Source organism: Heterocephalus glaber, unplaced genomic scaffold (genome assembly GCF_053883595.1).
Source record: "Heterocephalus glaber isolate CG9 unplaced genomic scaffold, H.glaber_assembly_v1.0 deba00000347, whole genome shotgun sequence".
Taxonomy (NCBI): domain Eukaryota; kingdom Metazoa; phylum Chordata; class Mammalia; order Rodentia; family Bathyergidae; genus Heterocephalus; species Heterocephalus glaber.
In genome coordinates, this window is record NW_028258143.1 from 11651487 (window position 1) to 11675571 (window position 24085).

Genomic DNA, 24085 nt, shown 5'->3' on the forward strand with positions numbered 1-24085 from the left:
TTCAGGTTAATAAGAGCAGAACTTTAAAGCAAACATGTGGTACTCTACTCCTGCAGAGGTTGTAGGCCCATGATACTGGTACTGTTGTCAACCCTCCAAAATATGTTTGTGCCTGTGTGATAACCATTTTTTTCAGAATGGTTTCATCTGTAAACACATCTGTTACACTCTAAGATATGAATCCTTACACTGGGAATGGGTCAAAACACAATGCTTTCAGTAGTGAATATCAACTGTATTTTGCTTCCTGATCCTAGGAGAATTCCTTCACGTACACCAATTAGCCTAAGATGCCTGTAAATTACTAAAAACTACAATAAATTCATTTAAAAAATAAAAACATGATTAAAAAAAGGTGTTTTTTTTCTTTTGGGGGATCGAACTCGGGTCCTTCCACTTGCGAGGCAGGTGGCGGAACAACTGAGCTAAATCACCGGCCCTACTGAAAAGCTTTTACAAAGATGAACTGAACAATAGCACTGCCTATACAAACTTGAACAAGTAGAGTCCAATGAAATTATTTCCTCAATAACATCATAAATGTATGATATATTCATAAATATATTATGCTATTTTATATCAATTTTCATTTCCATCTTCAAAATACTCAGGTATTTCTTTTTTTTGGTACCGAGGATTGAACTTGGGTCCTTGTGCTTGTGAGGCAGGCGGCGGAACCACTGAGCTAAATCGCTAGCCCTATTCAGGTATTTCTTATAGACAACAGTATTACTATACTTAGTTACTTAGAAGGTTTAATGATTCTTCTTAGGGATTATATAACTGAATAAACCTAGCATTTACTTTAAGATACGAATATAGTTTCTCTGGTAACTAAGCAACATTTTAACAACAACAACAACAACAACAACAACGAAGTAAAAATCTAGTATACTGAATCCCTTAACAGTGAAAGCTTTTTTTAAAAATTATGCTATTTCTGTGGCAACACTGCTATATAGCTATGTTTCAAATGACTTACCAATCTAATTTTGTACAAAAAAATTACATATTCTAGTTCCTTATCTGTAAGAAAGTGATTGATAATATGCTATCTGCTACACTCTTCTCCCTTATGTATTTCCCGTACTACTTAGAGTTGGAGGTGAGTAAAGGAAAAAAGCAGAAGAAACTTCTCAGTTTTTAGCCTAACAATTAATGTTCAACTTTATCAAAAGACAATTTTAACACCATCAAAGTATACACACATTCCCACCCAGAGGAAAATAAAGAAAGGAATGGAAATGTTATGTAAACAAGAAACCTTGTGGGTAAACACAACCTCTCCCAAGCATATGCTGCAGTGTCTGGGCCCAGCTCTGGATAGACTGGGAAAGTAACAATAGAACTGGTGGAATCATACCCTACCAATAACCAAAACAAAATAAACTGTGGACATGTGGCAAAATTACTGTGAAACACTTTGACTTAATCACACTCTCCTAAGAAACATCAAATGTTTTGTGTATTAATGTGTGTGTGCGCATGCGCATGTGTGTGCATGCATGCTGTTGGAGATAGAACCCAGGGCCTTGTACATACTAAGCATGTACTCTACCACTGAGCTAAATTCTCCAGCCTACATATTACTCTTGCAGCTTATAAAAATAATTCAAGGTTATAGGTTGTCAAAAAAAAAAAGTGAATTGGGCTGGGGATTTAGCTCAGTGGTTCTGGCAGCTGCCTTATAAGTGCACGGTCCTGAGTTCTATCCCTGGTACCAAAAAAAAGTGAATTTACATGCAAATGTGTTTCTGATTTTTTAAACTCATCTAATTTTACCAATTTTTGGAGCCTCATCTAGAAGTATTTTGTCTAAAATTTTCTCTTATGAAAATAAAATGTGGCAAGGAGGTTTTCAATAAACAGCTACAGAAACTATGTTACACTGGTTTATTGTAGGGTTACTCGGACACTACATCACAGAATTTATCACAGTACATTACCAATAGTATTTTAGATTCCTTAAAGCAATCTGATGTCAATTAACATGTACAGCTACTAACTGCTATATACTCTCACATATATCCATACAAACACCATGCACATTTTGAATATACAACATGAAATCTAAAACATCTGACCACTCACTGTACCTGGTCATTAGTTACAGGTGATAGTAAAAAGGACAGGTTATTTGCGAGCTGGATTATACAAAGATAAGCATGACACTGCACCTATCTTTGAAATTAGGATTCTCAGCTCTGGAGTCCACAAAATGTTCAACATAGTTAGCTATCAGGGAAATGCAATCTAAACTGAGATTATATAAAGGTCCAGGGTTGAAGCCCCAGTACTGCAAAACAAATCAAAAACAAAACCTACCTACAATGAGATTCCATTTCTTTCCAGTGAGAATGGCTATCACTAAGAATATAAAAAACAAGAAATGCTGGCGAGAATGCAAGCAAAAGGGAATCTTTCTATACTGCTGGCTGAAATGTAAATTAGCATGACCACTATGGATATCAGTATGGAGATTCCTTGAAGAACTAAAAAATAGAACTATTAGCTATATCACTCCTTGGTATATTCCAAAAGAATTAAAGTCACCCTAGTATAGTGATACCTGCATACCCATGTTTATTGCAGCACAATTCATAATAGTAAAGGTATGGAAACATCCTATGTGCTGTCAACAGATGAATGCTTCAAAGAAAAAAAATATATATACAATATAGTATTATTCAACCATAAAATATGAACTCATGTAACTTGCAAGAAAATGGATGAAACTGGAGATCATCATGTAAGCCACTCAGAAAGTCAAATATTACATGTTTTCTCTCATATGTTGAGTCTAAAAAAAAACCCCCAAAAATGCAGGAAAGCAGGGAGATGATTAGAGAAGAACGAGGGCAAGAAAGGAATGGAAGAAGGAAGGAAAAGGGACTAATAAGGGAGTGAAAGTGATCAATATATGTTATAAGCATGTACAAATATATGAAAAAGAGAACCACTGATCTGCAACTAATATACACTAATACAATTTCAAACAAACAACAAAAATTCTACAGGTAACAAACTGTCTTCTTGCCAATTCTTCCTTTATAGTTTGTCCATGCTTTGAAAAAAATGAAAATGACACACTTCATAGGAGTAATGGAAGAAAATCCACCATAGCTATCACTCTACTAAGCCAAAATGTACATTTATACTTAGAGAAATAATAGGAAAAAATATATTAAGAGACTGGAACCAAAATAATACAAGTTTCTACACAAAACCAGAAGCTTACTAGGTGTTACAGGTTAAGAACGACCAGTTTCTTAATGTCCACGTTTAGTGAATGGGTTCTGATGCCAAAGTTGTAAGATAACATTAGTTAAACAATTAAGCACATTTCATCTTTTCTTTAAAAGAACAATTCCATGAATACTAACTGTATCAGTGGGGAATTCATGAACCACTCATTAAGCCTCTTCTAAAGAACTGTGCATCAGCTTTTGTGTAATTAACCTCAAAGTATTTATCTGATAAGGAAGAACATAAAATTTTAAATTTATATCTAAGATGTAAAAATGTGGACCTTAAAAACACCTTTTCAAAAAATTTTATTTGATCATAAAACAGATATTCAGGGTAGAATATTCAGGATATACAAAAAAGTTAATACAGAATAAAATCTCTAGGAAAAAAATAACATAACACAATCACCATTTACACATGTTGTATGTATAGCTGGGCTTCATTTTCTATGCAGAGAGAAACAAATATACTCACACAAATAAGATCACAGGACATACTGTTCAAATATATAATGCTTTCACATCTGTTCAAGAGAGATTTTACAAAGCTAAGGGAAGGAAATGTGCTAATAAATTTTCTTAAAAACAGGTGCCACCGCCTGCCTCGCAAGAGCAAGGTCCTGTGTTCAATCCCCAATACTAAAAAAAAAAAAAATAATTATTTTCTTAAAACATGTTTAGAACCAGGTGTGGTGATGCATCCCTGTAATTCCAGCGCTTGGGAGGCTGAGGCAGGAGGATTGCTGTGAGTTCAAGACCAGCCTGAGCTACACAGTGAGTTCAAGGTCAGCCTGAACTACAAAGCGAGACCCTATCTCAAAAAAAAAAAAAAAAAAAATTGATCTCTCTTACTGTACTTTAAGGGTGAAGGCATGTGTCAAGAAGCTAAAAAGACAAAAGACAAAATATTTTAGGAAAAACTGTTAGCTTCCTGTGTCTGGTATGGACTTCACCCCTAAATTTTTACACCTTTTCATCATTTAGGATACTATGTAATTACCATTGCTTAAATGGCACCACAAGATAATAGTAATAGCTAACACTTATATAACATTTATTAGGTTTCAGGCACTGGTCTGGGTACATACAACTCATTCAGTGCTCAAAATTTCACAAAATAGGTACAAATGTTATCCTTACTATTCAGATGAGGAAACAAAGGAACAGAGAGGTTCACAGCTTTTCCAAGGCCACCAGCTGGTTAAATGTGTAGCTGGGATGGGAACATATCAGTCTGATTCTAAAATTTACTTAGAACAGATGTTGAAGTAGAAAAAGTATTATAACAATACACAAATAAGCAGGACCTGACTTTCTTCAATTTTCTGAGAATTCTGGTTAATGAAGACTTTTACTTTAGTTTAATGTACTTAAGTTACCAGATAAATTTAATTGAAGAGAAAACATGGAATTATTGTAAATGTCAAACTTTATTTGCAAATATAAGTGTTGCTATTTAAATAGGAATAAAAAGTGAAAGAAGAATCAATGGTGGCAAACCTATGGCTCATGTGTTGTTTGTTTTTAAGACAAAAGATGTTAATGTATGAGTTATTGTTTCTAAATTAAACCTCAGTATTCAGGTTTAATTGCAGTGTTGGCATTTTGAGAGAAATAAGTGGAATTTGGGTTGCAGTCGTCTCTGAAAGGTTCACCATCACTGGTCCAGATGGTAGCTACATGAATTTAAGGGCTTAAAAAAAACAGGTGAAAGAATTCACACAATAAGCCTATGACATAATGTCGTTTCCTTGGGAGGGACTCTACTTGTTTGTGTACCAACCCCTGGCCTAATTTCACATGTATAAAACAACGGAGAAGAGGCTCGAATGGTGATTATCTCTGATGCCTATTTCTTTTCTTTTTTTTGGTACTGGGGATGGATTGATGTCAATTTCTAATGTTCCTCTTTGGCTTTTAGCTTTGCTTTTTAAAAATCTTACTAATTTTTTTGGTTTTAGTTTATTAGTACATGTGGGTAGTACATTAGTGTACATCAATTACATTCCCTGTGGGAAGCTGGTACATGTACGCAACACATCTTAATTATCTTTTTCATCTCTTTTCTTTCCCTCCCTACCCCAATCCCTTGGCCACTTCCTTTTTTCTTTTTTGGGGGGTACACCTTTGTAGTATATGCTTACTTTTCTTGTGTGGAGTTGGTACATGTACATAACACATCACTCAGAGGCTGCTTTTGTCCAAAATGTACACACTGTTGCCATATTACAGGTAAGTCTAAAGGGGACTTCTTCGGCAGAACTTTCACAGATATTGCCTGTCTTTTCCACAAAGTCAGGTTCCTTTGCCAAGAAGTGACTTTAGGTCAATGCCAGCTTTAACCTGGATACCTTGAAGGCAAGCATAGTTGTTCTGTTTCATGGGTGAAGTTTTAAAGTTTTGTGAAGCAATGGTTTTTTCTCATCTATTGAGTAACTTTCATGTTTGTTTTTTTTTTAACCTTTGAGGCAGGAAATCTCACCAGATTTGAATCAGATTTTGAATCAGGAAGGCCCAAGAAACCTTCCTAAGACTGTCACAACTAAAAGCATTATTTGATTGATGATGCTTTATATGACTCCTATCACAAGAGAAAAATTTTACATTATGGCAATATGACAGGTACTAATCTGTTTACCTAGAAGTCATGAGGAGGAGGCATTTGATCACTCATTCCAATAATTTTAACAAACAACAATCCCATAATGGACTAAAAAGGATGTAATTTTGGACTAAACTCTCTACAGGGGATATTAAAGGCAATTAAAAGATTATTGGTCTTTCTCTAATACAAGAAGTCTGTGAAATCTACGTTGGTTAAAGTTACTACAGTCATAAGGAAAACTAGAAACAAAGCATGCCTCACTTTGGGTACATTTGCTTAATAAAATTTATTTTATTTATGTTGCCTAAAAAACCAAAATTTTAAAAAAGGTATTCTTTTTTTTGAGCAAAACATTTACTGGTACATTTTAGATATACATAATGATAACATTCATCAGGAATCTGAACCTGTACATGATATATCTTGCTGCTTCTTTTTTTCATAACCCCTCTTCCCCTCATGTAAAACGCTTTGTTTCTATTTTTCATTCCATTCTCTCTTTATCTGTGTCCCTTTTTTCTTTTCCCTCGTTCCTCTTCTCATTTGAACATTTTCTTCCCATTTCCCAATATCTATTATACATTAAGCAAAAACGTATAATAAAATGCTTAATAAAATTTGTATTTTAAAAGAACTGTTGAAGTTTCAGGCTCCTGAGCATGAACTGTTACCAACTGGCACTTATTAAGAGATGTGGCACTGTGGTTTGGGTCCCTTATCTAACTATTCAGACATAAGGAAAGGGGGTACACAGTTTCGATAGTTTCAAAAGTATACTTTGAAGACTGCCAAGTATGAGAAAAAAAACCAACCCAATGATCTGGAAAAAAGGGAGAAGGTTGAGGATTAGAAAAAAGTAGATTTCTAGAGCCAGGGATTTAGCTCAGTAGTTACACTGCTTGCCTTGCAAGTGGCAAGGTCCAGAGTTCTATCCCCGGTACCAAAAAAAAAAAAAAAAAAAAGAGTATATAGATTTCCAGAGAATGAAAAATACTAGTAGGTTTGGAAAAAAAATGGTATAAGAAGTCTATTTCCAGTATTCTGAAATTCAATAGTTCACCAACTTGGTTACAACGTAAATTATTTTTATTCATTAAAAAAATGTTTCAATGTGTCAGAGTTTGAAAAAGCCTCCTTACGATATATCTGGATTTAATCAGGATGTTAGAGGAAATGAGGATATCTTTTACAGAAATGTGTGTCAATCCTGTTGGAAAACCCCCTTTGTGAAGCAAGCAATGCCAACAGCAAGTGATACCAAACACAATTACTATCTAGATTTCAACATTTTCCTTTGTTAAAGAATGGCACAGTTGCATTATTATCACATTTCTTCCAGCCCTTTCACAGGAAAGCACAATCAATCTGCAGCTGAAGAGAACTAGGACAACATAAATTGATGGCTAAGGTACTTTCCTGGAGAATTTCAAAGAATATTCTATTTTTAACTTTCTTTCACTTCAACAGAGAATAGAATAACAAAGAAATACAGTGCTCAGCAGAAAAGTTTTGCACAGATTGACAGGCTGATTTTATTTCACACTTGATCTTAGCCAAAAGGCTGAGAAGCGATTGATTTTATTTTATATAGGGGACCTGAACTAGCATTTATGTTAAAGGAAAGCATTCTTAATAAAAGATTAAGCATAATCTGAAAGTGAGCAAAAAGAATTGAAGAACTGCTTAGTCAGAATAGCCATAAATCTAATTATTTCCTTTAACAGTATTATTACATTTTCTCAAAAGAGAAATTGTATAGAAGAAACACTGTGAGGGTAGCTAGTCTTTTAAAAAAAAAATAAGCCAGTTTGCTAAATCTAAATTTATCTGTGACTAGACATCTACAAAGCAATTTAGAACTGTTTTGAAATCATCAAAATTTCAAGTTTATAATTCTGGTTAGTCTTTTTTAAATGCTGCCCTCTTTTAGTGGACAGGAAAGTTCAACCAAGGCTAGCCCCTTCAAGTGTATTTGGAAGGCAGCAAGCACAGTTGCCATCACACCTTCACTATTCTTTCTCCTATGTTACCCTACTCTTGTGGTCTGAAATAAACATATACACAAAACAAAGAGCATTTCTAGTAAAAATAGCCACACAGGTTATAGCTCTCAGCTATTTAAATGACCACCCTACTGAAGAGTTGACACAACTCAAGGAAATCTGTAGGTACTTACCAGATATATTTGGCTCCAGATTTCAGTGGCGGCAGGTTAATGGAGAAGGGAAAAGGGAAATAGGTGGATTTGTAGATATTATACAATGTCTGAATTTCTGCTGGTCACACACTACTAAGGAAATGCTCACACAATCAATGAAAAAATAAGGCTAGCCAGTGCTACTGCTACTACTGCTACCTAGTAACACAAATACAAAATTCTTTACTTGGGTCAAAAGTGATCAATAAAGACATTACTGATTTTATTCCCACAGCCTCAATATGACATAGCTGAATCTCCTACCAGTATGCTCCCTTCTCTATTCACCAATGTGCCATTTTGTACTTGCTTGCCTTCTATAGCCTGTTTACTTTTAAATTTGTGCTTTGCAATGCTGCTGGTGTTTTCCGTATCTTACAGACTATCCTAAAATGTTCCTTCTACAGTATTACTCATCAATATCCCGTCACAGTCTATTGGTAACAAACCTTAATCAACATAGAATCTCATGGTTCTGAATTACTTGGAAGACCAAGACCAAAGACTTAAATGACTGATATTCTTTGAATTTATCAAATGGTTACAAAGCTAAAATTATCTATAGTTTCAAAGAATTATTTTGTTTTTCACAGACATGCAATAGTAATAGTGTCTGGAAAAATAATGGATTTATATCCTTGGTAGGAGCTCAAGCAGCTTCATTTAGGTGTCTTAGGTCCTTTTTTTTGTTGTTGTTGGTACCAGGGATCGAACTGCCCTGTGAGGCAGGCGGAGGAACCACCAAGCTAAATCCCGAGCTCTTAGGTCCTTTGGATGGCATGCTTTAATAAATAATAATGTCCCTAAAAAGTTGTGTAGCAAGAGGGAGATGTAAATGACCTCTGCTAATGAGTCTGGCATGCTTAAAAAATTAAACCTTGTAAATAAGCTCCAAACCAAATGGAATCTGCTGTCCAAATCTGCTTTAGAAAAGAAATTTGAGCAACTCCTTTCATGTATTTCTACAAGGCAAATTATATTAAGCCAAGGTTGTTATTTAAATTCAAATCTTTATTTCTGAGTATGATGCATGATTAGAAGGCAATTACAATTATTGAAAAATATAAACGAATGTTAATACCTTAATACAGCATTAAAAAAAAAAGCAGTGGAAACCTGAGTAAAAAGAAGCCAGGAAGCAGCTGAAAAAGAGACCGGTTCACTGTGAGAAATGTAAACCTCTCAGACAGTGCTACGGCCCCGAATCCAACAGCTCAGGAGCAAGGCCAATTATTGCAAAATACTAAACATGTGTGGTGAAGCTGCAAACTTTGCAGAATGAAAGAGTCACAGAATGAAGGCAGCTACCTATAAAAGAGTCAGGGTTTCATAAACCTGAAGTCTTTGCTGTGATTACTACCTATAGGAAAAGCTTCTTTATAGTATACAAAAATCTTTGTATGTAGTATACTTTATAGTACTCAAGCTGTACATTTTACAATAAAGATAATAAGTCTTTATTATTGCAACTGGCAAGTAACAAGATCATTTTATTTTATTTTTTTTTGTACCGGGGATTGAGCTCAGGTCCTTGCGCTTGCGCAGTAGGCGGCGAAACCACTGAGCTAAATCCCCGGCCCACAAGATCATTTTAAATAGTTGCTTGCATGACTTTAGTTACTGACTGGAAATTGCTAAGCTACTATAAACCAGTTCTCAAATATTCACCTTTCTAAACCAGGAATAATTTATAGGAGACACAGACTCATAGAATTTCAGAGTATACAGAAGTGTCACAAACAATATAATAAAATTCTCTTACTTGGAAAGTGAGTAAACGAAATTGAGAGGCCTTAAGTGATATGACTAATACTAGCTAAAAACAAAAACAAAAAACTTGCTAAGCAATATCAGGATTCTGATTCATACTTTGCTGTTCTTTCACCTTATACAATGCACTGTCTAAAAAGCTTTTATGTAGGCAGAATTTCTTCTGTTTCTGTCATCAAGGGTTAACTCAATCTTATTTTATTTTTTATTTTATTTATTTGTTTATTTTTTTGGTACCGGAGATCGAACTCGGGACCTTGCGGTTTTGAGGCAGGCGCCGGAACCACTGAGCCAAATCCCCTGGCCCTCAATCTCATTTTAAATGGCTATGGTCAGTAGTTTTGCATTTATAACAGAAGAGTAGTACATTCATTTCCAAGCAGTAATGTTAATACTATCTACTTCAGTTTCATAAAGAGGTTTATTGTCAAGGAGACCAATGTAACTGTGGTCTACTGATGTGCACATGCATACAGGACCAAAGCATTTTCTTCTTGAGAAATGTTTCCAACCTCTTCTCTACCCTCAAAAGCACAAATAACAGAAAATCTTGATTTCTTCCTATTGCCCACACCCTTCTAGTCTAAGAACAGCTGGACTTAGTTGGGTTTGTTAACTTAGGGCAAAATTTCTTTAATTCTTATAAGACCATTTAAATACTATTTGTGCCACTGTGAAGAAAATTTGTTCCAAATCTGCTTTCATTATTTGATCAAATAATAAACTTCACTCTTTTAAGTAATTAAAGAAAATAAAATGCTTCTTGACACTTTGTAGGGTACACAAGTGTTGTGTGGCAAAAACCAAAATGTAAGGGATATAATCAACCTCTCATTTTAATCAGATTAAGGTGGTGGGATATAGGGCAATATAAGAAAAAAAAATCCAAAAAGGAAACACAGGAAGTATTTTGCTTACATATGAAAAAAGTCTGTTACCCACCACCAAATCAGAAAGAGAAATGTGTCTTCCCTAGGCACTTTGCTTTTCTTTGAGGACACCAACAAATGTAAATGCATACTCTGTAGCTTTGATATAAAAAAATAATCATTAGTTAACTATAAAAAGTCTGGATTATAACTTAAAAAAAGAGTTCATGAGCTAGGCATGGTGGTGCATGCCTATAATCCCAGTACTTGGGAGGCTGAGGCAGGAGGATCGCCACAAGTTCTAGGCCGGCCTGAACTACAAAGGGAGACTCTGTCCCGCTCCCCAAAAGACAGAGAGTTCCTTCAAGTTCCGATTAATTCTATGAATAAAAAATTATATAATTACTGGCACAATAGCTGGTATTGGCACCAGTGACTTGTGATTTAAAGGAAAATCTATTTCATTTATTAGTACAAAAAAATTGTCCCTTTCAGGTAAGAATGCTTTGAGGATTTCTTTTATTCTTCAAACTGAATGACATACAACTCATTTAAACTGTAATTTAAGAGAATATTGAATATAATAACTGAAAAGACAAACTACAGTTACAAAGTGTTACAATTGATTTCTTCTTCTTTTTTTTGTTGGAGGGGGTGGACAGGGTCTCCCTACCTCTTGAGTCCTGGGATTACAGGCATGAACCCTCATGCCTGGCTTATAATTGACTCATCAGAGTCAAAAATAATGTCAAAAGGGCTGGGGATTTAGCTCAGTGGTTTCACCGCTTGCTGCGTAAGTGCAAGGACCCGAGTTCGATCCCCGGTACCAAAAAAAAAAAAAAAAAAGTCAAAAACTATTCAAAGACATGATTCTCTTTTGTGTCCGTATTATTCAGATGCAATCCGGCTGTTTTTTTCCTTGTCTTCATAACTAACATTAGAGAAAATTTCACAATTAAAAATATCACTTGATGGTAAACACATTCTACATTTCATACAGGTATTTTGGCCCTGGGGTAGGCATTTTTAGTTGTTTTCCATTCAGTGGGATTTTTTTTGTACATCAGTCCTTACCGGTGATTAATAGTTTTTATTTTGCAGACACTCTGATCATGGAAAGGAATAAAGATTTTGCATGGAAAAGAATAAAACTAAAAGGCTCACATAAATACAGAATAAAAGATTTTTGCTTGTCTCATTATAGGGTTTAATAATGAACTAATCAGTCACAAGAAGGTATTTAAACAAGTGGCATGAAGATAACTTTCTTTTTTTAATGATCATACATGCTATCAACTATAACCTGTGTTACAATTTTGGAAGAAAAAAAAAGAGACACAAAAAAAGACTTGCAGCCCAGAAAAACTCAGATAATTATTTTTTAGAATAAAACAAACATATACAAAGCTAAGGTTCCTATGTATAAAGAACAACTTTTGAAATCTTATAAAGTCAGAACACACACTATATTATTTGACATGGGCTGCATTTACTAAACTTCAGGTAAACCTCAAAGGAGTCATATTGATACTAAAAATAAATTCTAACTTGGTTATAATGGCCTGTGTTTATGCTCAGCATCTCTAGGATGTACACTTGTTACACATATAAAATAGGGCTAATAACACACAAAAAAAGGGAGAACTGGTATACCAAGCACGAGACAACTCCTGAGGTAACAGATTAAGGAAGGCAAAGCTTCACCGCAAGTTATGCAGAATGGGACTCTTATCTGGTAAAGGAAGTTGGCAAATCACAATGATCGTGGGAGAACCCACCATTTCCTACCAGCAAAGAGAAGCAAGATCACTTCTCATCAGATGGGTAAATGCAGAAGTTACTTGAAGTGGAGGTAACCATTAAAAGTTACACCCATTATCAAAAGCTGCAAATTGCTTTGGTGGAGGTGGAGGTGAAGATGTCTCCACGGGTGTAAGTCTCCAAAAGTGTGCCCCCACAGTATAAGCATCTCCAAAAGTGACAAGCAGTTAAAAATGCACTAAAGCAAACAATAGTAAAAATTTTCTTCAACTTTAGAGTTACGAAAGCCTGGATGAATACCTAATTAAATAATGGAGCTACAAGTACACATGTAGATGGAAAGCACAGAGAAATGATATCATTAAAATTAGTAAGATAGTTTTTTACACGGAGATCACTTTGTTTTTACTTAATGTTTGAGGAAAATTTGCGAAGAAGCAAAACAAAAAGAATGCTGAATTTTGGTTTTATCTCTCCCTCTCTCTCTCTCTGCTATTACCATGGAAGGATTATCAGGCTGCAAACAGGGCTTCCACTACCATGGCAGTGAGGACTGTGCAGCTGCTCACCACACTCTTGACCTGGCAGAATCTTCCCACTGTGGCTCCTACCCCTTTAGCACACAGAGGGTGGTGTTTTCTGGAGAATTCTAAGATTTGTCCACTCTTTTAATATCACTGGTTTGCATACTCACATATGTGGATATATCTAAGATTCTTGAGTATGGTAGTGTCTTAATGTTAAGAATGAAATAAAGATTAAAAAAAAAACCAGTAACCACAGCTAAGAAATCATGACATCAGAAATGTGACTCACCTGTTTGCTGTGCAGGCTGTGGCAGTGGTTGGTTTAGATGTGAACTGTAATGGACAGAAGGGATAGGGCGGTACTGAGGCTGACTGGAGTGATAGTGGCCTGGAGCACAATAACAGGCTGGCATCTATAATCATAAGCATTAAAAAAAAATCAGTTTTACTTGCAAAAGAAATTTCTTTCTGTAAAGAAACATCAGAGTGTAAAGAGTAATAATTCTTTCTAGCACCAACCATCTGAAAACTTAGTATTTTAAAAGTTAATTCAAAAATACAGTTGCTTTAAAAAGATACTGATGTACCCACCAATCACATTTAGATTTTAGGTTTTTTGCCATATTCATTTCATATTTCTCTCTTTCACAAACCAAATATTAATGAAATAGCTACAAGCTAACTCCAGTTCCACTGCCCTACCTTTCACAGACACCATTACCTAGTGGTTGGTGAGTATCATTACTGCATTTTAAAACTTGTTATCCATATGCATCTACTATCCATACATGTACTATTGAGTATTTAAAGATCTACATTTATGGTGCTTTATTTTATATAATTTCATGGCTTATTTTATATAATTTCAATAGCTTATTTTGAAAGATATAATCTCAAAATATAATTTATATCATAATGCATACTTTATTTTGCAATTCACATTATTTTGCAGTTCACATTATTTTACAATTCACACAGTTTTTGAGATTTTGTTGAAACCTGTATTGTTAGATCATTTGAGTTAACTGCTTAACCATCATTCACTATAGAAATAAACCAGTTTATTCATTCACATACTAATGCACAGTAGTACTGCTTGCATTCTTTCTTTTTCCTCACATATATTTCTAATGTAAATTATAATGGCGGAAAGACTAGCTTGGTTTATTTTTCCTTCTGGAGCCATTCGTATCAGTTGTGAATTTCTTTTAAATTAATCTGACCTAGATTATGATAAAGAATAAATAATTCAGTGATGTACAAATATGTGGTAAGTTAATTTTAGAGTTTCACAGGATCCCTCAGGCTATATTCTTTTGATTGGATTACTTAAAAAAATTTTTTTTTGGTACCGGGGATCTAACTCAGGACCTTGTGCTTGCGAGGCAAGTGGCAGAACCACTGAGCTAAATCCTGGGCCCCTGGATTACTTTTTAAAAAGAACAGAAGGGCCAAGGATTTAGCTCAGTGGCTTCACTGCCTGCTGTGCAAGCGCAAGGACCTCAGTTCGATCCCCCGTACCAAAAACAAACAACAACAACAACAACAACAACAACAAAAACCACAAAAAAATAAAAAGAAATCTGGGGAAACTTAAGAGAGTACTCATCTCATCTGAAAATCAGTCAGGCACAACATTCTTAGATCAGTCAGAAGCTGAGAATCTCCCAAATTTCTGGTAGCTTTTCTGTCTGAGAAACATTAGAATAGGCATACTTATGGGATCTCTTAATATTTCTTGGAGGTATCAGCAAGTGACTGATAAATCATGAATTCAGATCATGTTCACTAGGATGCTCTTCATTTTTTTTTTGGTACCAGGGATCGAACTTGGGACCTAGCGCTTGTGAGGCAGGTGTAGTGCCACTGAGCTAAATCCCCAGCCCAGGATGCTCTTCATTCTTTCCTCTTAATTAAAAAAAAAGACATCATTTAAGGCAAGAACTGCAACACTATATTTTGTTTATATTGTATATAACTGTAATACATATGAAAATAATAGCAAAATGATGGAGAGAGGGTAAATGAAATTATGTTGTAATAGTGTTATACTTTACTCTTTATAAACTTCAGGTAGAATATGATAAAGTAAGGTATGTATCACAGTCCCTAGAAAAATACAAAATACAAGATTTAAGGGGATTTAGATAAAAAGACAATGTAAGAAATAAAATGAAACACTAAAAAAGTTCATATACAAATGACAAGAAAGGAAGCATATAGAAATATATATACAGATAAAGACAAACAAAAAAAAGTAACATAACATGCTTAATTTTTTTTTTTGGTACCGGAGATCAAGCTAAGGAACTTGTACCAAGGCAGGTGCAGAGCCACTGGGGTAAATCCCCAGCCCTAACATACTTAATCTAATATGCCAATAAACATGTTAAATATAAAAGGTTTAGTATATTCTAATTAGACTAAATAAAAAGTCAAAACCCAATTATATAAAGGACATAAAAGATGACCTTGAAATACAAAGTTGGAAATAAAAGTATACAGAAAGATATACCATTTAAATGCTACCCAAAAGAATGCTTACATCATGCCTTTAACATGTAAAATAGGATTCAAGGCAAGATATATTACACACAGAGAAAAACATTTTATAAGTGATACAAGTCAATGTATCAGGAAGATATAAAAATGTAAATTGCCTAATATAGGTCCAAATACTATTTTTAAAAAACTGGCAGAAATTAAGTGAAACAAATCCAAAAACAAAATATGAAAGAAGTCAATGACAACCTAAGTGAATATAAAAACACCCCACATTCATTAAGACTGGAAGACTTATTGTAAAGATGGCAATATGATCTCAACACATTAAACATGATAACAATTTTCAATAGATTGTCTTTTTCAGAAATGGAAGACCATTCTTTTTATTTTGGTGTTGGGGATTGAACTCGGGTCTTTGTGCTTGTGCAGCAGGCGGTGAAACCACTGAGCTAAATACCCGGCCCTGAAGACTATTCTTAAACCCAAATGAAATTACAGGAAACCTGAAGAGCCAAAATAATCTTGAAAAGGAACAAAATTGAGAAGGTATACTGCCTATTTTAAAAACTTAACTATAAAGCTACAGTAATCAGAACAAATGTACTATTGGTGTAAGGACAGAAATACTACAGAATAATGCAGTGAGAGTCAAGACAGAAATAGAAAACAAAACAAAGAAACTCTTAAATTTATGGTTTACTGATACTTAACAACAGTCCAAAAGCTATTCAACAGGGAAAGCAAGGTGTCCTTTAACAAATGATGCTGAAATAATTAACTACATACTTAAAGCAGAATGAATTTGGACCCTTACCACATACAGTGGACCCTTGAGTTATGACTGGCCTGACATATGAACAACTTGGGGTTATTACTGGAATTTTAGCTTTAACTTTCAGGCAGTCTTGAGTTATGATCCCAATGCTGGCCACTTGTGCTTTCAAAGAGTCTCAGATACAGATTTAACCCTTAAAGAGTTCTGGAAGGAACATTACATATTCTTTTTTGTGTGGGGTTGAGAAATCCTGGGCCAATGTCTAAGGACACCAAGATCTGCCTGTATACAGGAGAGAGACTTTGAAGGCTATTTAGAGAAGCCTGACCAATTTGTGTTACATCCAACATTTGCCAACAAACTGAGTTTGTAAGTCAAGGGTTCACTGTACCATACACAAAACTAACTCAAAATGGATAAATGATGTAAATACAGGAGCTACAGTCATTGAACTCTAGGAAAAAAACATAGGGATAAATCTCCATGACTTTCTTCTGGCAATGAAAACTTAGATATGACATCAAAAGTGTAAGTAACAAAAAAACAAATAATAGACTTAATGAAAATTAAAAACTGCACATCATTATCAAAGCAAAAAGATCACTTTACAAAATGGGTGAAAATACTTTCAACTCACATGTCTGATAAGGGTCACAGCATCCAGAACATATCAAGAACTCTCACAACTCAGCAACAACAAGTCAATCTGATTTAAAAAATAGGCTAAGGACTTGAATAGTTCTCCAAAGAGGATCTACAGAGGGCCAGTGATTGTCACGTGATGCAACAAAAATAATTATTAGGCCTAAAATGTACCAATAAAAGAATTTAAGGAAAAAAATAAGAAAAATAAAAAGTAAAAAAAAAATTATTAGGGAAATACAAGTCAAAAACACAATGAGATATCACTCTATATGATTAGGATAATACTATTAAAAAAAGTTCTGATGAGGTGGGGAAACTGGAACTCTTGTGCATAGTTGTTGGGAATGGAAAATAGTGCAGCTGCTGTGGAAATAGTATGGCAGTTCATTTCAAAAAGTTAAACACATGCTGGGTGGGGTGGTGCACCCATGTAATTCCAATGCCTGGGAGGCTGAGGCAGGAGGATTGCTGAGAGTTCGAGGCCACCCTGAACTGTACAACAAGACCCTGTGTTAAAAAAAAAAAAAAAGAAGAAGAAAGAGAAGAAAAAAAAAAGCTGGGCAAGATTGTATGTATTTATAATCCCAGCGAGTTATTGGGAAGTTTGAGCCAGGAGGATTCCAAATTCCAGGCTAGCCTGGGAATTTTGTTTTGTTTTTTGAGGCAGGGTCGTCCTTTGTAGTTCAGGCTGGCCTCAAACTCATGAAGATCTCCCTGCCTCGGCCTCCCAAGTGCTGGGATTACAGGCATGTGCCACCACGCTTTGGCTCTAGCCTGGGAAATTTTTCAAGAATCTGTCTCAAAATAATTTTTTTTTTTTTGGTAGCAGGTATGGAACTCAGGTCCTTGTGCCTGCGGGGCAGGCAATGAAACCACTGAGCTAAATCCCTGGCTGTCTCAAAATAATTTTTAAAAAAGGGCTGAGGATGTAGTTTAGTGGTAGAGCTTGCCTAGCATGTGCGAGATTGGGGGCTCAGTCCCCAGCATTAAAAAAAAACTTTAAAAAAAAATCCATAAAATATAAGACCAGTATGCCAAAATGAATTCTATACCTAGATATTAATAATCAACAAATAGGAAATGAAATTTAAAAACAATTTCCTTTAGAGTAGCATCTAAAAATATTATCTCCTTAGTGACATATTTACTAAAATATGTGCAGCAGCTACTTAACCAAAACTAGAAAATATTGCTAGAAAAATTAACAAAGACTTCAATAAGTAGAAATACTTTCTTTCTGCATTTGAAGAGTCAATATTGTTAAGATGTTAATTTTCCCCAAATTGGCCTATTGTTCTTGAAATACTATTATTTAAATTTTTTTTTCCGTACTGGGGATCAAACTTGGGACCTTGTGCTTGCGAGGCAGGAGGAACCACTGAATTAAATCCTCAGCCCTTGAAATACTATTATTTAATTTTTATAGTTCATGTATAATTATGTTTTCTTTAGGCTAATTAAAAAAAAACTCCACACCTCTTAAGAGTCAGAAAAAAATCAAAGGTCACATAGTTAACCATCCAACTGAAATGTTTACTTGTAACGTCGCTGTCCAAAATGTACTTGAAAAGTCTCCAGAGGGAAAGCTATCCACATTATTTTATTCACACACTCACAAATTCTCAACATGAGAATTTTAAAAATAAGGGCTTTGAACAAGAAATTGATCCTAAATGAGAGGATCCCATGAGAGAAAAGATGAAAACCCAACATACCTGTGATGAGGGCTGCTGAATATATCCCTGCTGCTGGAGCACAGGCTGGCTGAGAGCATGACCAGAGACAGAATAGCCAGCAGTAGGGACTGGCTGCCCAGGCGGGAGGGAAGGAGGAGGTGGAGGTGGTGGAGGAGGAGGATGTGGTGGGGGCACTGTTGTCATGATATAACTGGATTGCTGGGGAGACTGAAGAACAACAGTAGACTGGAACATGGTGGCATGTGGGTCAGAACCATCAGATGGCTGGCGGGCAAGACTCATGTGGCTGAACTGAGAACCAAGGTTATCCTGCTAAAAAAAGGATTAGCAATCAGTAAGCCTTTCATACATGGGCCAAACTTATCAGTGAAAAGTATCATAGTTATTTATCTATCTATTTATTTATTTATTTTTGCGGTACTGGGGATCGAACTCAGGACCTTGTGCTTGTGAGGCAGACGCGGTGTCACTGAGCTAAATCACTGGGCCAAGTATCATATTTTAAACTCAGTCACAATAGTAAATATTAACAGATGTTACATGCCATCACAAGAAATATGATGTAAAACAATGACAGCTTCAAGAAAACGAGAACTCTAAGCAGGAATATTCAGAATGCTATCACTATAAATTACTTATAAAATATAGCTAATAGAAATGATAGCATGCAGAAAAGAATAGGGCACAATTTTCAGATTTAAAAGTGAAAAAAGGAGGGAAGAGGATAGAGAGGAGAGGGAGGAGGTGATAAAAGAATTAAGATGTATTATGTACATGTACCATCTCCCCATGATGAATATAATCATGCATTGCAAACATGTATTAAAATTAAAAAATTTAAAAAGACATTCATTTAAATGAAAGTTAAATGCACATTGGGATGTGGAAGTAAAATTGGACATTTTTATATTATATAATATTTTCTGAAAAAACTTCAAAGATTATGTAATGATAAAGTGATAATTACTCTTTACCTCCCCTCCACCTTATGAGGCAGGACTCAGGTTTTTTCATTTGTGTATCCTCCAACAATTAAAATGTAACCACCTGATCTCTTTTTCTAATTTCTCAAAAATAATTTGGCCATAAATTCTATGCTTCCCTAGTGTTTCTCAGTCTATTACTAAAGTTAGGTAGGTGTAATTCAAACAATAATTTCCTACTGTTTTTTTTGGTACCGGGGATTGAAATCGGGTCCTTGCGCTTGCGCAGCAGTTGGCGAAACCACTGAGCTAAATCCTTGGCCCCTGTTGAATTATTCTTAAAAGAGATATAACTATACACTACTGAGGGTCATTTTGAGAAAAAGTCATTTTCTTATTTCAATGATTATTTCCAAAATATTTCTGAAGTTTTTTTTCTTAACCTTCTCAATACTGCCAAGAATGACTGACTCAGCTCAAAAAAAGAAAAACTCCCTTTAAAAGAGGTATTTTCAAAAAGTGTTCAGAATGATTTTCATGGATGGTTTGTAGTCTGACTTGGAATGCAATTTCAAAATATGATGGTGATATAGTCTGAAAAACAGCAGTATCATTGGGGAAATCTAGGCTGAAAAGTAGTGACATCACTGGGAAAAGTATATGAGCTGTTAGGAAATTCATTTTAAGGGAAAAATTTAAAAGTAAAATTAATGTTACTTAGTGTCTAGATCATGCGAGGCACTATGCATAAGATACTTTACATTGTTTCAGGATCATATAGTTAACATATGGAGGTGTGAGTCTGAGATCTTCCTGAGAGATCACACTTTTGGGCTAACTTTGTATTAAAGGAGGCATCATTACATTATAGTTAGAAATCAGACATCTAGACATCTTTGGAAACACTTAGTGGAAGCCTTCTGTAGCTGTAAACCACGATTCACCCTAATAACAAGTGTTGGGTCTACTGGACCCACAGGACTGGGGAGAAATAAAAGTCTTTTTTTTTTTTGTATCAGGGATCAAACTCAGGACCTTGTGCTTGCCAGGCAGGTGCAGCACCAATGAGCTACATACGTCCTTGTCCCTGAGAATAAAAGTCTTGAACCCTGATGAAAGTTGCCATCCCAAGATTACACAGATCCTACTCTGACCTTAATGAGAAAAGCAGCTACAAGATCTAAGGACTAGAATAGTCAACATAAAAATTATCTTGTTATGAAGGAGGAAAGATTAGGATTTAAATAATCATTATAATAAGCCAACAATCACTATTTTAGGGAAGAAAATTACTAATATGAATTAGAAAACACTTTTTCCAATACATATGTATCCCTGATTTTAAGAAATATCACAAAGGATAATATTACTTTGATTACATTCTTTAGCATTCATCATACAACCACCCACAAAAACACAGGAGGTGAATAGAGATATAGTACCACGGAGTATTGCTGGGTGGGTGAGACTGGCAGGAGCGGGGATGGGTAAGGGGCTGTAGAGCAGTGAACAGGCTGAGAAGAGGACTGCAGAGGACGAACAGGCTAAAGAATAACAGGTTGGTAAACAATGTTAGTGTCAGAATAAAATGTTAGAAGAATTGCATAAAATGGAAATTTACACTTTTTGGGCAATAGCTTTAACAACATTTATAAAGTCATTTAAAATACAATAGTGCAAACAACAAACACAAGAACAGATGAAGAAACTACAAAGTAAAATTTCTGAGAACACAGGTATACCTAAATTGATTTCATAATTAAAAGCTAATATTTTTCCCAAAAAAGATTTTATTACAGATTTATGAATACAAGTAATTTTGCTATTTCAAATTCTATTATCTAACCAAGACCCCTGGGTTAAGTCAGCAAAGGCAAAACTGTTTATCTTTGTTTTTTAGGTTTTTATAGAAGCTGCCCAATATAACTATATAACACAAAACTTTAAACGAAGAACTTCATTGTTATTAACACACAGTATTAACTTATACACCTATACCAATTATTCTATTTGATAAATACTGATTATTCTTTTAGGATCAATTTTAAAAGAAAAATATATTGTGAGTTCTGCTAAGAATAAATCTCAGGGGCTGGGGATTTAGCTCAGTGGTTCCGCCGCCTGCCTTGCAGGCGCAAGGTCCCGAGTTTGATCCCTGGTACCAAAAAAAAAAAAAAGTGCCTGACACAAGAATTAACATCAATCTTTGAGGGCTGGGGATTTAGCTCAGTGGTTCCCCTGCCAGCCTCACAAGCCCAAGGTCCTGAGTTTGATCCCCGGTACCAAAAAAGAAAAAAAAAGAAAACCTCAGGAATAACACATATAGACATACATCCAAACACATCTCTTTTACATAAGAAAGGCAAACAATTTCCTTGTTCCCAAACACATTTTTATTAAGAGTACATGTTGGGCTGGAGATTTAGCTCAGTGGTTCCACCGCCTGCCTTGCAAGCGCAAGGTCCTGAGTTCGATCCTCAGTATCAAAAAAAAAATTACAACAACCCCCAAAACCAAAAAAGAGTACACGTTAAGAGTTGAGAAACTAGTTACTAACCACGAGTGAAATATTTCTGTGTTTTATGACAAAGTTTTTAAGTTTTCTAGGGGCAACCAAAAACAAATGGTGTAAATAATTTTAAAAAGTTAATTTCTAAATCTTATGAAGATAGCTGGCCATTCGTAAGTTTCACAGTCTTATCTCATTTAATCTCCCAATCTTTTATTTATGTACAGTGGTACCTCAATTCATGAATTTAATTTGTTCTATGATTTTGGAAAAGATGGCCACACTTCTGTTTATGTGGGAAAGAAGGCGGGTAGTGTTTGTCACCCAATGCAGAGTTTACAAACAAAAACAAAATTCTGCTAAATACTTCTGTTTGTGAACCAAATTGTTTACAAACAAAAGCATTAGTAAACTAGGTACCACTGTATTTGATTACAAAAGGGCTAGTACAGATATAAATTATTGGCTTAAAACACTATTAAATCTACTTTGTAAGTGGCAATCTGACTAAATTAATTTAAGTGGCTTGCAGAAAGCCAGGTAAGTAAGCAGTGGAGGAGCCTAGGTGATCTTATCTGATGAAAAATTCTTATTTTTGGTTGAAATGTATATTTATGATCTTGTTCTGGGTAATAATTCTGCAGGACAGAATTTAAAAATGCAAGATAAACTAATGGAATAAGGCTCCTCAGGAAACAGTCTAAGAAGAAACTGTATTTTTTGTTTTTTTTGAGATGGGGTATGTAGTTCAGTTGACTGAACTAACAGTGATCCTCCTGCCTCAGCCTTTTAAGTACTGGGATTATAGGCATGTGTCACCATGCCCAGTCAAGAAGAAATTGTTATAACAAGGTTTATAATGATGAGCTACCCTTTCACAACAAAATCATTACAATGGTTCCTTAAAAATGAAGGTTCAAAACAAAACAAGAAACAGAATAAAACAAAACCAAAAACCCTGAAAGGCTCAGATCGGTGTAGAACCTACAAAAAAAAAAAAAGAATACCTAAAGTAAAAGTGTGCACACACACACAAAATTTTAAAAAAAGGGAAAAGCCAAACAATCTGTAGAGTAGCCTCTGGTTCCTTATAAACCTCCCAACTAAAAATGAGTAAGTTTCCTAGAGAGTGACAATGTGGATTATACTAATGAGCTGCAGAGGCTTTAGAACTTCCAAGTACAGGCTACTCAATGTGTTATTAAGTCAGCAAACCATTAAGACATAACCTTCCTTCAGAAACCTGACCTCCTCTTTAAGTCTCAGATGAAACAAAACTTTGGTCTGCTGTGGGATAAAAGAAAGAATACTATGAAGAATAAGGGTATGAATTAATGTCCCCGAGTGTCAAATACTATAGAGAAAACTGGGCGAAATAACTAGGGGATCAAAGTGAAACCCTGACACCATTAAGAGAAGAAAAAGCCTTTATACTTTCTTTACCTACCTGAATTACAACTGGCTGTAAAATAATGTTCATCTAGTGATGGATTTTACATTTAATGTTCAAGACATGCAGCCTATCTAAAGGCTATGGATTTCACAGCATTTTGTTTGGTTCTGTGAAATTTCTTAGAGCACGTAAAAGATAGCAAAATTTGCTCATTGTTTGTTTCTTTATCTGATGATGAATTACCTGTAAAACTTAAACACTGCCAGAAAAATTAGCTATGGAGTTTGATGTATGCCTCAAAACTTCAAATTACAGCTTTTTAAGGAATCTGCTTCCAAACTATGCTGCTTATTTCTTGATTTAGGATAGTGTCTTATAACCACATCAGTCAAACTATTTCTGAGAGATAATAAATAATCTGAAACATATAACCGCAGGTAAATTCTAGGAATTCTTTTATGCTTCTAGACAAACATTTCTACCAAATTAAATAAAAATGAGGTAAATTAAAGGCAATCTAATAAAGTTTCTCGTGAAATACATAGCATTGTAAAAACAATTTCATGATAGCAGAATAAAGAGGAAACTCTCTTACACCAAGCTGAATGAAGCCAAGGCAGAAAAGGCCAGTGAACAGGTTTATGTAGTCTGAGTATATGTA

General features: G+C 35.0%; 1 protein-coding gene across 18 annotated transcripts in view; it reads right to left on the reverse strand.

Annotated features, from left to right (window-relative positions):
- Window positions 1-24085, reverse strand: part of R3hdm1 (R3H domain containing 1) — a 112638-nt gene that overhangs the window by 44202 nt on the left and 44351 nt on the right. For 8 of the 18 annotated variants that reach the window (XM_087195606.1, XM_087195599.1, XM_087195600.1 and 5 more), the window contains 3 exons: window positions 20965-21066; window positions 18618-18911; window positions 13267-13390 (listed from right to left, as the gene is read on the reverse strand). In XM_087195606.1, coding sequence (XP_087051732.1) covers window positions 13267-13390; window positions 18618-18911; window positions 20965-21066 — 520 coding nt within the window. The remainder of the gene's footprint in view (window positions 1-13266; window positions 13391-18617; window positions 18912-20964; window positions 21067-24085) is intronic. The other 10 variants (XM_087195640.1, XM_087195601.1, XM_021237008.2 and 7 more) reach the window with 3 other exon arrangements.